Source organism: Euwallacea similis, chromosome 11 (genome assembly GCF_039881205.1).
Source record: "Euwallacea similis isolate ESF13 chromosome 11, ESF131.1, whole genome shotgun sequence".
In the NCBI taxonomy this organism is placed as follows: domain Eukaryota; kingdom Metazoa; phylum Arthropoda; class Insecta; order Coleoptera; family Curculionidae; genus Euwallacea; species Euwallacea similis.
The window spans coordinates 1,170,741-1,184,194 of NC_089619.1; the positions used below are offsets into that span (position 1 = coordinate 1,170,741).

The 13,454-nt window shown below is 34.0% G+C and overlaps 1 protein-coding gene across 7 annotated transcripts in view; it reads left to right on the forward strand.

Annotated features, from left to right (window-relative positions):
- Positions 1-13,454, forward strand: part of Mp (Multiplexin) — a 209,594-nt gene that overhangs the window by 27,636 nt on the left and 168,504 nt on the right. For all 7 annotated transcript variants that reach the window (XM_066394763.1, XM_066394766.1, XM_066394767.1 and 4 more), the window contains exon 2: positions 8,006-8,118. In XM_066394763.1, coding sequence (XP_066250860.1) covers positions 8,006-8,118 — 113 coding nt within the window. The remainder of the gene's footprint in view (positions 1-8,005; positions 8,119-13,454) is intronic.

Sequence of the window (13,454 nt, forward strand, 5' to 3'; positions counted from 1 at the left end):
GTTTAGCTGTTTTCGCGATATTTGCATTTAAAAATAAGAATTAAGTTATTTTTCCAAATCGCAGTTGCTATGAATAAACAAATGGACCGAAGGTCGTTAGTAATTATTATTTATTTAGCTGTCGCATTTTCTCCATTCCATCTCTAATATGGGTCACAGAAGAAAAGTTAGAAATAATTCGCCTGTATTACAAAAACAACAATAATGTTGCTCAAGCGTAAATGGAATATCAGCGCATTTATCTCCACATGCCAGTTCCTGCTAAGTCCACTTTTTACTTAATTTTTTTGTACAGACGGAATGAAGAAAATGTGACGGCCGAATAAATAATAATTACTATTGACGTTGTATGGCATGGTAACTCCAATATGGAAAAACAACATTATTTCGATTTTTAAATGCAAATATCGCCAAAATGGCTAAACCAAATGTGGTCATGTTATATATTTTTGGAATCATAAATTAACGGTCTATTAAATTTTTATAACATATACAGGGCGATTCGTCGTAAATTTACCGGCTTTGTGTCCTTTTTTAACTTTGCAATATTCATCTGTTGTCTTACGTAAAATTTTCGGGCGATTTAGGATAAACCCTACAACTTTTATATTTAAATTTTTCCTTTTTTTTTATAATAAAAGTAGTAGGCGCCGTCTAAATATACGGACCAACCCTGTACATTATCAATGGCGTCTATTGTATGATCATGCAATGCATAACCATCATTCGATAATCAGTACAGTTTTAAATGTTCTACAACAGTAAAAATTCGTAGATATTATTGATGTTTCTTTGGTCACTCTGTGGCATTAAAAATTAATCTCTTATGATAAATAATGACCGATACTTGCCAGATTGAATGTCAGCGGTATATCACGGTCTGGTACCGCTCAAGAGAAAGAGGTCGTACCAGTTATAACAGCTAATTCTTTCCGTCTCGTTAAGATGTATTAGGGAAAGACTACAAGACACCTGTCCAAGGCTGGTAAGGATCATCGTTAATAATCTCAAAACGAATTTTTCCCACAGGCGTAATTGCGGATATAATGAATGGTACTTATCTTAAAGAAAAACCAAATATGTTATTACTTAATTACAAGTTGTACAGATAATTGCAGTTTACTTACACGAAATCGGTTTACATAGCGGCGAAACCATATTAATTTTGCCTCTTTTATGCACGGATTGTAATAAAAAGATCGCATCGACATGAAATACGCATCATCTTGTTAACGATATTCAGAGCAAAGGAATTTTAATGCCTTTTCTTTGGTTGCTTCGAGGGAAATATCGGTTTCAGTTGTGTGCTGTTTCCACTGATATAAAACGTGCAATCTCCATCCTTAAGTGTCTTTTATCGTAAATAATGAATTTGATTCATAATTCTTTTTTTGCCATTCTCTATGTTTCGTTATCGTTTGCCCTCGTATGCATTTACAAAAGCGGTTGACCAATTTCTTAGCTGTCCATCTTAATCGCTTGACTAGCTTGGCTCATTTACTAAACCACCCAAACTGCGATTTTGGTTAATGATAACCACTTAGGGCAGGCCGGCATCATTTATATGTTAATTGTGGGATCATTTGTAACGTGCGGGTTAAATTGCATTGTGTCAAATGAATGAGGAATTTCCAGCCAATTTTTTTGACATTCGAGGATATTCAGCATAAATCGAGGGTAATAGATGTCAGATTAATTTATTCAAGACGTGCAGGGTATGACAATTAAATGTGAAGGAAGCGCAGAATGATGATACTGATTGATGCAATATAATGGATCTTAATTTTACTGGAACCTTCCCATTTGCCAGCAAAAACGTAATAATACGTTGGGCAACCTGAAGGGATGCATTTCTGGACGTCGAGAGATACATCAGTTGCTGGTCAGTTGTCGTCAAACGTCGCCAAATAAGCCCTTCTAGAGGTGTTGCGCCTGAGGTCATATCGGGTAAATGTTTCCGTTTTTGACGTTCTTAGGTTATTGACCATCTACATATCTATTGAGATGCTTTGATGGCAAGAGTTGACGCCATGAGCCCACGATCTCTCCCAAAATCTGGCAAGTTGCGCCTTCTGAATATCCATACCCATTCAGCATATCAGTTTTCCTATGTGAAGCATGCAACTTACTTTGGAGCCCACCATCAGCTTTCATGATAGTTCCTCAATTACTTCAGTTGCAACAAAAGCGCTTTATAAAATTTTCTGTTCTGTTTCTTTTCCTTTAAGCAAGTTTCAGATGATATTCAACATTGTCCTGGCGGAGTTTCGATCAAAAACTCTTCGACCTTTAAGCTCCGTACATACCCGAACCCAAACTGTGTTCGGTTGTGTATGTGGTGAAATACTCCAGATCACCTTCCACCCAGGCAAGTTCCAAGTAGCTAGGGTGAAATAGACCTACACATTGCGAGTAAATAAAATATCTTATTGCAACATTTAAAATTCCTGCCCATCTTATCGGTAAATATTATACAGGGCGACCGAACGAAAACTTTGCTCCTCGATTTTCAGTATTTAAATTAAAAATATCTAAAAACGCTGGGACCCGTTAATTTTTGATTCTAAAGGGACAATTTTTCATTGTATTTTCAACCCTCTAACTTCAACCCCTGAAGAGGGGTGACAATCACCCCCAAAATTTCTAATGGGAAGGGGTGTCGAGTGATACCTCATTTTAAAGGTAGTTCTAGCCTGATTATAACCTTAAAGTTTAAAATTACTGCCATTATCTACATTAAGCTGACAGCTTGTCAAAGTTTGTGAGAAAAAAAGTTTTTAGTTCATAATTAATTTATTACAATAAGGGCTGCAGACCTCAAAACGAGGGTACGAAGACCTTTAAAAGCGAGATATCACTGAATCGTTTTGATGGAAGTAAGTTTTACCCCTAATAGTATAATTAATGAATGCGACCAAATTACACCTGAAATGTTACGTAACGTAAGACAACGCTTTGAACAAAATTTATTTTAATGCATGAAAGTATAATGATAAATGGAAGTCATTTCCAGCATGCGATAAATTGCTCATAAAAGCAATGTGAATACTTTTTTTTCGTTTACCCAACTTTTTTAAGAATAAAATTTAAAATAAAAAAACGTATCCTCTTTAATTTATAAAGTAATACGATTCAGTGATATCTCACTTTTAAAGGTCTTTCTAACCTCATTTTAAAGTCTGTCGCTGTTATGGTGATAAATTAATTACGAATGACAGCTTTTTCCACCACAGACTTTGACAAGCTGTCATATCAACGGGAATAATGGCAGTGACTTTAAACTTGGAGGTTATAATCAAGGTACAACTGTCTTTAAAATGAGATATTACTCACATCTCTTCCCATTAGAAACTTTGGGGGTGACTGTCGCCCCTGTTCAGGGGTTGAAATTGAAGGGTTGAAAATGCAATAAAAAATTGTCCCCTTGAATTAAAAATCGCCGGTTCCGAGCGTTTTTACACATTTTTGTTTTAAATACTAAAAATCGAGATGCAAAGTTTTTGTTGGACCACCCTGTACATACGTATTATGGTTAAAAGGAGAAGTTTCTTATCTCAGACAGACAAAAGAATGTTTATACGGTATGCACGGAATGTAAATATCATGCAACAGACAAACGGCTTGAAGGAGTCATTGTTTTCGGGAAACAAACGTACAAGAGACAAACCGCCAAAACAATAAACAAAGAGGAAACACCAAGCCACAAAGTCGGTGAAAATTCGCCAGTGGGCCGAAAATTAGAACTCTCCACCGAAATCTCCCGTTGGAAAAACCAAAGCTGGATTTATAATTTCGGTAACGTAAGCCGCAAGACGTAATGGTAAGACCTAAGAAGAACAAATATGTCGATCGTTCCCTTAGCGCCCACACATTGCATTAATATAGAATTTTGATTATATCGAGAAAATCTTTTTTGAGCTTAGGAAAGTAACCACCGAGGACCTCATTTGCATAAAGTCGACGTATTATCAGACAGAACTTATCTAAGACAATTATTTTAAATTGGGTCGTTACCGCGGTTCATTTACATTTCGCGGGGTGAATGTAAAATATACGCGACGACTCGGATCAATTCGTGTTAATTACACTCATTAAGTGAGACTCTTAAATTCGTTTAAAGAACTAATTAGCCAAGCTTATAGGCTTACTGAATTGTGTCAGTGCGGTGTAATTGGAAGTCATGTCACTTCATTAAATTGGGTCTATTTTTAATAGCAGACTGTGCTATTTTTGCTTCTAGGACAATGGCTTCAATTTACACATTTTAAACTTGACTTTAACACGAAACAGTTTTATATTTCAACGGGCATTACACACTTTACGCTTTCCTTCATCATTTGCATACAATACTGGCTTACTCACATTTACGTATTTTATGGTTTATATTAGACATTGCGGATGCCGCAATTAAATAGACGGCGTCAGCCAAAATTTGCGGTTGGTGACATCACTTTTCTGACATTAGAATGCGAATATCATAACAATGATTTCAGTTCTAGTAATCTGGTTAGCACTAAACTAAACGACGCTCAGTTGATTATTACCAGGAATAATCAACAACGAATAAGTCAAACGGATCAGAGAGAGTCATCAAGCGGAAACGTTAAAAAAGTGTTATGCAACAAAACACTCTTATAAATAATATATATAATAAAAAAATAATATAAATCTTATAAAATCCCTAAGCAATATGTTCAACGTAAAAAAACTGAATGAGCTGTACTGTTCGGTCCTACAAAACACTTCATCCTCTACAAAGGTAATTTATTCATACCTACGTTAAATAAATTTTCATAATTAAATATTGTAGTATGACGATAGGGGCACTAAGTATTTAAAAAAATGCGCAGATAAAAAATATAATAATTAAAAAATAAGATAAAATAGTAAAAAACAAAAAACGCACAGAGAAGTGAGTTATGTTCAGCTGAACTCATTATAAGGGGTGCCTCCGTATAATACTGCGTTAATGTGATAAAATCGCATTTAGACAAAAATTAATGCACATAATCGGCCACCGCACCTGCTTTTATTTTATATCTACGACTTTATATCGACTATCTTATAAAAACTGGCCAAGCTATAACTCAGTTATTTATTAATGGATTTTGATGAGCTAGAAACCAACCAAAATGATATTGTTCAGATTGTTAAATAACGCCAAATTTGTTTTTTTTCTAATTCAACTTCTTCTGCTTCAAGTGTTACATTCAGAATTTTAAATGGAGCTCCGCATTTTTTTTACGCTTTGTGATGTAAAGTATTTTTCTGAATTCGATAGTGTGTAACGAGTTAATATTAAAACGATTTTTATCTGAAAAAGATTGAAAAATTTAAACAATACGAGTGATGTAGCCACGTGTCTCATCATAAGGCCGTCTGTGCTGTTCTGTGATCATCTGTATTTTATCCCATCTTATCCTATTGTATTATCCTGTGCAAAGATGCCGGGCACCGTGGAGATAAAAGATAAAGTGAAAATAAAACGGTCGGCTAGTTCACCAGACCTTTTTCCGCTAGATTTTTGGCCGTGGAACTACTTTCAAGTCTGTTACTCAGCATGAAAATGTCGATATTTTAAGTCAAAAAATTATAAACGCTTGCCAGGAAATTTCGTCAAATGCTATTATAATGCTACGCATGGTGTAATCAAAAATGTCAATTATGTGTACATGTTGGAAGTCAATTTGAGCAATATCTTTAGAAATAATATTTTGTGTAAACTACGGATAAATATATTGTTAAATGCCGAAGAAAAATCCCATTTTTAATATTCAAGGAAATGTATTACTACTCAAAAAAATTATTTTTTTCAAGTTTTTTCAGTTAAAAATTGTTTTAACATTAATTTATCATACATCATTAAATTCAGAAAATTACTTTCTATCGAATAATGAGAAAAAATTCGGAAGTTCACGCCTGAAACAGAAGAAGTTGAGTTCTAAAAAAATCAAGTTTGACGTTATTTAGTAGCCTGAACAATATCATTTTATTTGATTTTTAGTTAATTAAAATCTGTTCAAAAATAACTGAGTTATAGCTTCGCACGTTCTTTATGAGACAGCCTGTATAAACCAAAGCTTTTTGATGCATTATATTTATTTTAATATATATTATATTTTACTGAACTATAAAATTGACTCGGTATATTTTTTTGCAATGTCGTCTTGAATCGGTCTTGTCTTCTTTCGTAATGTAATTAAATGTGTTCATCTGAGGCTTCATCATCTAAAAGCAATCAAAGTTTCAGTCTAGAGGCGATGAAAAAATTTAAGCCTTTTGTCTCACTGATGACGCAAAAGCAAGCCCTATACTTTTCTTTTGTTACACTATCCGGGACTTTATCAACTGCTAATGAAAGCTCATTTCAGCCGGCAATTGTGAGAGCCTGAAAGCTAATTCAGGCAATTACAAACTCAGGCCCTTATCTTTGTCGGAGATGCAATTAAGTTACAGTTTGATTTATCAAGATTTCTTTCTTTAGCTAATATGATACAGATTTCCAAAAGACGAATAATCAAAGCGAATTCATTGAAATTCATAAGGGATATTGATACGCTTTCAGTTATGGAGCTGCTGATTAATAATTCATCAACAAGCGGGTTGAAATACGTACTTGACGACAAGTCTCCAGGTTTTTTGTGGTGCGGAACTTGACATGCATAAAGAGTTGCGTCGGATTGATTTAGTACGACCAAGTGATGAAAAGGCATTATGCAGAGCTCAAAGTATTGCAAATAAATAGTTGAAACCCACGACGATGCTAATTTAATCGTCATGGGGGGTCATTAAAAATCTTGCCTGCGCAATGACAATGCTCGAAACTGCATCATAGTGATCCATCGGGAACTGTCAAATGAATAATATAGATGGCGCATCATGTAGGATTAGCTTCTCGTAGTGAAACGCGAATCGTGTTTTACACCTTGGTATTTATGGCCAGGCAAAAGCACAAAATAGATTAAAGCCAACTCTGAACATTTGACATGGAAACTCAATCGCGATGGGGCGTGAAATTGTTACTATTTATGGCCCATATTTCACTTTGAGGGATGCACCTCTAGTCTTTGCTACAACAGGAGTGGATTATGTCAATACGTTTGCGTTCGTTGAAATCTCAGAATTGTATGTTTACAACTAATGACTATCATTAGGTTTGCAATTTATTTTTACTACTACCAATTACTTTCTTGTTTCTCTTTAATGGGACTCGTTCCAGCTGATTTGCTGTTGCTTACATGCTAATTATGTACACATACGCAGACCAACGTAATAATACTGATAATACCTAATTATTGTAAAATCTCACAGCTCTCAGCATGTGGCTTACATAAGTTCATTAAACTTGCCTTTGTTATTTCATGTTTTTTTCGCCTGTTTGTTTTCTTTAGTATTACTACTTACAAAAAACTGTAGTGTTTATTTATGTACGCCCTAGTGTCCCATAAAGTCTGTTTTATTAACACTTTAAAAGGCATTTGTCTTGTTGGGTCGATTTCTCCCGTGGATGTTAAGTAGGTAGTAAACAATTTGGAATTTACAGGGATTCCTAACAACCATTTCCTAAGGTAATAATCTTTATTCCTTCCTACGTAAATTTTAGGTGTTGAGATAATTGAAAATAAAAGGAATTCCTTCTGAATGGTGGTAAAAGTCTTAACACCTTTTACGGCAATTTACGACGGAAATACAATCAAATTTTTGGGACATACATGATAATTATTTTCTTGAGATTTTGCCCAAGTAAATCACGAATATTAGCTCATTTGTAAATGAGAAATAGGTTTTCTCTCAGTTAATTTTCATCGGCATAATGACACTGAGATCGAGAGGAACTGAAATTCAAACATTGAATATGGCTCCAATTATTCTTCAATACATTATTAGATTAATCATTGAAACAATCAATCAAAACTGCCTGTATCAAGTGCGCAATACCTATTACCAAAAAAATGTATATGACTAATTCCTCTAATAATCACTCCAATTTGTACTTTTCTTTCAGGATAAGTCGTGCTCTGCCAGTGGCCATTGTTTGGCTATTCCTGACACCATCAACTGGTGAGCAAGATTCCTTCGAGCTGCCAGCATCATTTACACAGGGTGAAAGCCCAAAAGGTAATTTTCTATAAATACAGAGTATTTGAGATAAAAAGATGCCTGCGACAGATCTCTCACTTGAAAAGGAGCTGTTTGCCGATGTGCGAACACTCTATCGCGAAATCGAAGCGCTTTCGCATATGCGGGGTAATTCATAAACAATGTGACAACCGAAAGCTGGATAATGACGATTGGAAGAAATGTGCCTTATCCGAAAATTAATAGTTTCGGATATATATAGGGTGTTGAAAATTAAAATTTTAATTGTCTTTGTTTCCATTATTCTGAAAATATCTAGGTTAGACGCTTGAAAATTAGTAAAGTTATGTTTTTTAGGTGACGAATGAGATCTGTTTTGCAATTCTCGTTGCTAATAAAGGACGCCGCTTACGATCAATTTTACAGAATTTATAATTAATAACTTTTTACCCTGTATGTCTAACATGATGTTTGATTCAAAATCTGAAAAAGCAACCATTTTTCCATTCTTTATGTATTCTTGTTTCATATCGATATTTCGGTCCGTTTTCAAGAAAAATCTATTTAACGAACACTAAGTTTGAATTTGATAATATAATACAAGTAATTAAAAGCGAAAGAAACCAAGTGTATGCTCGTTTTCTAGAATACACAAAATTAAACAAATAATATATGTAATAATGATTTAAAGTAATTGTCTACCCTAGATATTTTCAGAATAATGGCAAAAAATAAATTAAAATTTTAACTTTCAACAGCCTGACCCTGTCAACATATATACCATCTACTTTCGCATAAAGCATATTTTCTCCAATCGTCACCGTTTGACTTGTAGTATCTCAGCTTTCGGTTGTGCCATTTTTAATGAATCACCCTATATGAAGGAAAATCGAATTTAATCGGTGTACTGTTCCCCTGAGGCCGTTGGGATATGCTTATGTTGATGTTTTCCTAGGGCATCTAGGGCATTTACCATTGCATTAAACAGCGAATAGAAACAATGCAATATTGTATAAGGTGGCCTATTTCGAAGCAAACAGAAACTCCCCCGAATTAACTCATATTTAGAAGAATAATAACTTTTCTTCTATTGGCTATCAGGAATTGGGAATTACAAGTGCTCTTCCATCAGCCATTAAGTTGCCGTTCTAACGGCAACTTGATGCTACTGTAATTAAAGGGTGTTAAGCTTTGGAATCCGCCCTTTGAAACCTAGGAAATGTCCAGAACAAATCCTTTCTAATCTAAACAATGAAGTTTCTTAGGCTGGTCAGAAGTGACCTGTTGCTATCTCCTTAAATAAAGGGAGAACTGCTCTGAAGCAAAATGAAACTTGCCATTAGCCAATTTAGTTGAAACCAGCCGCCCTTAACATTTTACATTGTGTCTACAAGATGAAATGTATACGGAATGTCGAGGAGAAAGAACCACTGTTTGGGAATTTCCGAAACCGTAAGAGATACAAAGTCTCTTAAGTCAGTTCTTTAATCTCTTATATTCGAATTACTGCTGGCAAAGCCTTTTTTCACAATTAAAGGTTTTGTGATTTCTCTTACAAAGGAACAAGTAAAGGATCTCATGTCAACAACACCCTAACCTGCAACGGTCTTTTCTTATTCTATGCTCTTTCCTGGCGAATGAATCCGTAACGTAACGATTCTATATGAAAACTGTCTCTGGAACACGCCCTGTGCAAAATGCAGAAATACGTTGGATTTTAACGATACCGGCCCTTATTTTTATTGACACGTGCCATAGTTGTGACCTCATGATTTTTTTTTTTTTTTAATAACGAGATTGGCTCTGTGCTACCCCCAAAGAAAGTCTTTGAACTCTGAATATATCTCTAGAACTCCAGGATCAGCAGCTTCGGCAATATAAAAAAAGTCCAATATACAGTGTGTCCGCGAATGGAGTGTACAAGAGGAAAAAATCTTTATTATTCATTTTACGGCAAAAAATAATTCTTAATAAAAAGTTCTACTTGTTGAAGAAATGAGTTTACAATATAAATATTTTAGATTAGATATACAGGGTTTTAATAAATTAAGAAAACATAAAAATGCTTCTAGATAGAAATACTATTATTTATTATTTTTAACAAAAAATGTATGAAACAAAGTTGAACTAACAAAAAATCGAATACAAATTTTGGAATGAAAATTCGAAAGTATTAAATTAAACTACATAGTTAAAAATGATTTAACAGAACTGCCTCCCACCTCGACGCACCTTTTCTGCTAACTTAATAAATTTACCATACACTTTATCAATAATTCGTGACATATTTAGTTCATCTATTGTTTCCTGTATGCGCTCTTTTAGTACTTCCCTATTATATGGTAGATCATTCGTATAAACCTTTTGTTTTAAGGCACCCCATAGAAAAAAGTCTAACAAAGAAAGGTCAGGCGACCTATTTGGATAATGGATCGGGCCAAACCTCCCTATCCACCTTATGCCAAAATGATTATGTAACCATTATCTGACTAAAACTATGCAATTAGCAGGACATCCGTCTTGTGGCCAAAAGATGTTATTACGTACTTCTGGCTCTAAATTATGAAGAAATGGTAAAGCAAATGTTTCCAAAATGTTCTAATACACGTGCTGGTTTAAATTTCCATCTAAAAAATGTGGACCAATGATTTGATCCAAAAAAATTCCACACCATACATTAACTTTTTTGTAACATTGACTTCGTTTGTTTATTACATAATTAAGATTCTCGAAAGCCTAATGACGACTATTTTGGGAAGATACGTGCCCGTTTGTGCAAAATGTAGATTCATCGGTAAAAAAAAATAAATCTGTTAACTCTCTTTTTTTCAAGACAGTTTTCACCTATCCATAAATAAAAGACTAAAACGTATCTCTTCATTTTCAGGTTTAAGTGTATGCTGGAGCTTTGACTTCAAAAGTTTAATTTTGTTTTCCTTAAAAATTGGATGTAATTCACTTTTACTTAAATCCACTATTTCTGCACACTTCCTTAAAGATAATTTCAGGTTATCTAAAAGTGACCCTATTGCTAATAATGTAAGTGCGTCATTTTCGTCGTATGTTTTCTTAGATTTCTTCACATTCATCACTGATCCAGTTTCATTAATTTTTTTTACTAATTTCCTCAATGTTTCTTTCGATACAGACGTATTAGGAAATTTTTCATAGAAAAGATTTATAGCATATCGAAAAGGCACATTTCCAATACCGTAACGTTGTATTAAATAAATACGTTTTTCTTTGCTGAACATTTTTGAAAATGCTGTCACAAAATCAAAATACTAGTCAATATTAAATAAGATATTGTTATGGATAGTGACGTAAATATCACGTCATATAATCGACTATCTTAATTTATTTGTTAAATGTAAATAATTGCATTAAACCAATGCTATTGTTCCACTTTTACAAAAACGAATTTTCGTTCCAAAATTTGTATTTAGATTTTTTGTTAGTTTAACTTTGTTTCATACATTTTTTGTTAAAAATAATAAATAATGGTACTTCTATCTTGAAGCATTTTTATGTTTTCCTAATTTATTAACACTCTGTACATCTAATTTAAAATGTTTATATTGTAAACTCATTTTCTCAACAGCAGAACTTTTTATTAACAATGACTTTTTGTCGTAAAATGAATAATAAAGGTTTTTTTCCTCTTGTGCACTTTATCCGCGGACACACTGTATCAGTACCTCTCAGAATCTATTATAAAAATTCCTTTTATACAGGGTGTTCCTAGATATCATGTATATACGTAGTGGGGAAATTCTTTAGTTTATTTCATAACTAAAAGTTCATATAACCACAAGTTCGCAAACGCATCGTTACCGATCTACAGGGTGTTCAAATTTCATAACATTTTCAGTTTTTTCTCTATAGCTCCTGCAGTTTTTGAAATATTTAGCTAAAATTAGGAATATAGTTTATGATATAGGCTTTACATCATTGGGTATGTCAAATAGTTTTGATAATATACAGGGTAATATTTTTTCAGGGGTCACGTCTGCTTTTTTTGCCCTGAACTTTTTCGCGGTGCACTGCTGGGAGATCCTCAACTATAAAATAACTATTTTATTATATTTAGAAATTCTTTGATCTCTTGTAGTTTTTCCGTATCTGCGTCGGTTATTGAAAAAAATAATAAAAAACGATTTTCTGTAATTCGTCAGATTAAATTAAAATTTATTATGGACAAGCAGTTATTTATTATAGCTAATTCTCTATTTTTAAGAATTTTGAGAAGTTATTTGGCACTACCCGTTAAAAATTAAATGACCCTAAATAATAATCTAAATAACAATAATAATAACGTTAAAGAAACTACGTTACAGCAACTATTGAAAGTGACCTGCTCTAGCCGTTTCACATGTGTCCGCCTTTCTCACTAATGCCTGTACTGTTACGAATACCCTCGGAGTATTTCCTACGGTTTCAAATACATCTAATATTCGATTTCATAACTCATCGACGTATTAACTTTTTTTTTTTTTAATTTGATCGTTCTGTAGATAGGTAGCGAGGCGTTTGCGAACCTACATACTACGTATGTTTATATGAACTTTTAGTCATGAAATAAACTAAAGAATGACCCCCTTCCGAATGTGGATGATATTTAGGAACACCCAGTATAGCTGACCGGAATATGCACCACTTCATCCAACACAAAATGCTAAACCTTCGCATGGACAAGACTGGCTTATCCTAATCTTGCATTTGGCTCCAAAACGAACAAACCCATTCCCATTTCGGCCTGCTTATGCTCTGTAGCGAGAAGTAATATTAGCCTAAGCTTAATGATGTCGACCACGGCTATTAGTAAACTCGCAAGATTTGCATCCTAGAGGAAGCGGGCCAAAGCTGGATTTATTTTGAACTTGGAGGCCCTGGTCTTATCTTCCAGCAATATTTAATTTTTATGATAGCTTTGCTTTCCGTAGCGTCGCACAAAATGACTGCGAGTGTTTGTGGGATTGAATGTTTTGAAAAACGTATTTAAGGAAATGTAAAGAGTCTAAGAAATGCTTGAAATTGTAAAAGACGGCTTTAACGGTAAGTAATGGTCGAAACAAATACATCATAAATATCTTGCAGTAAACTTGGGCAGCTGTTAATATAACCTCATAGAAATATTAGTCGATTTGTATTTGCATCATAAAGTTATTCTTGATTGAAAATGGTAGTTTATGTGCCAAATTCTCGTCATTTTCAGGAGGTTTTAATTTTCTGCTTTAATGTGAAGAAATCTGTGACTAAGGCTCAACAAATGTTTTTAAATGCTCGTGGTAGCCGCTATTAGTGAAAGAACGTGTCGTGAGTGGTTTTAATGCTTCAAAAACAGTGATTTTTATATCGAAGTCCGGCATGGCGGT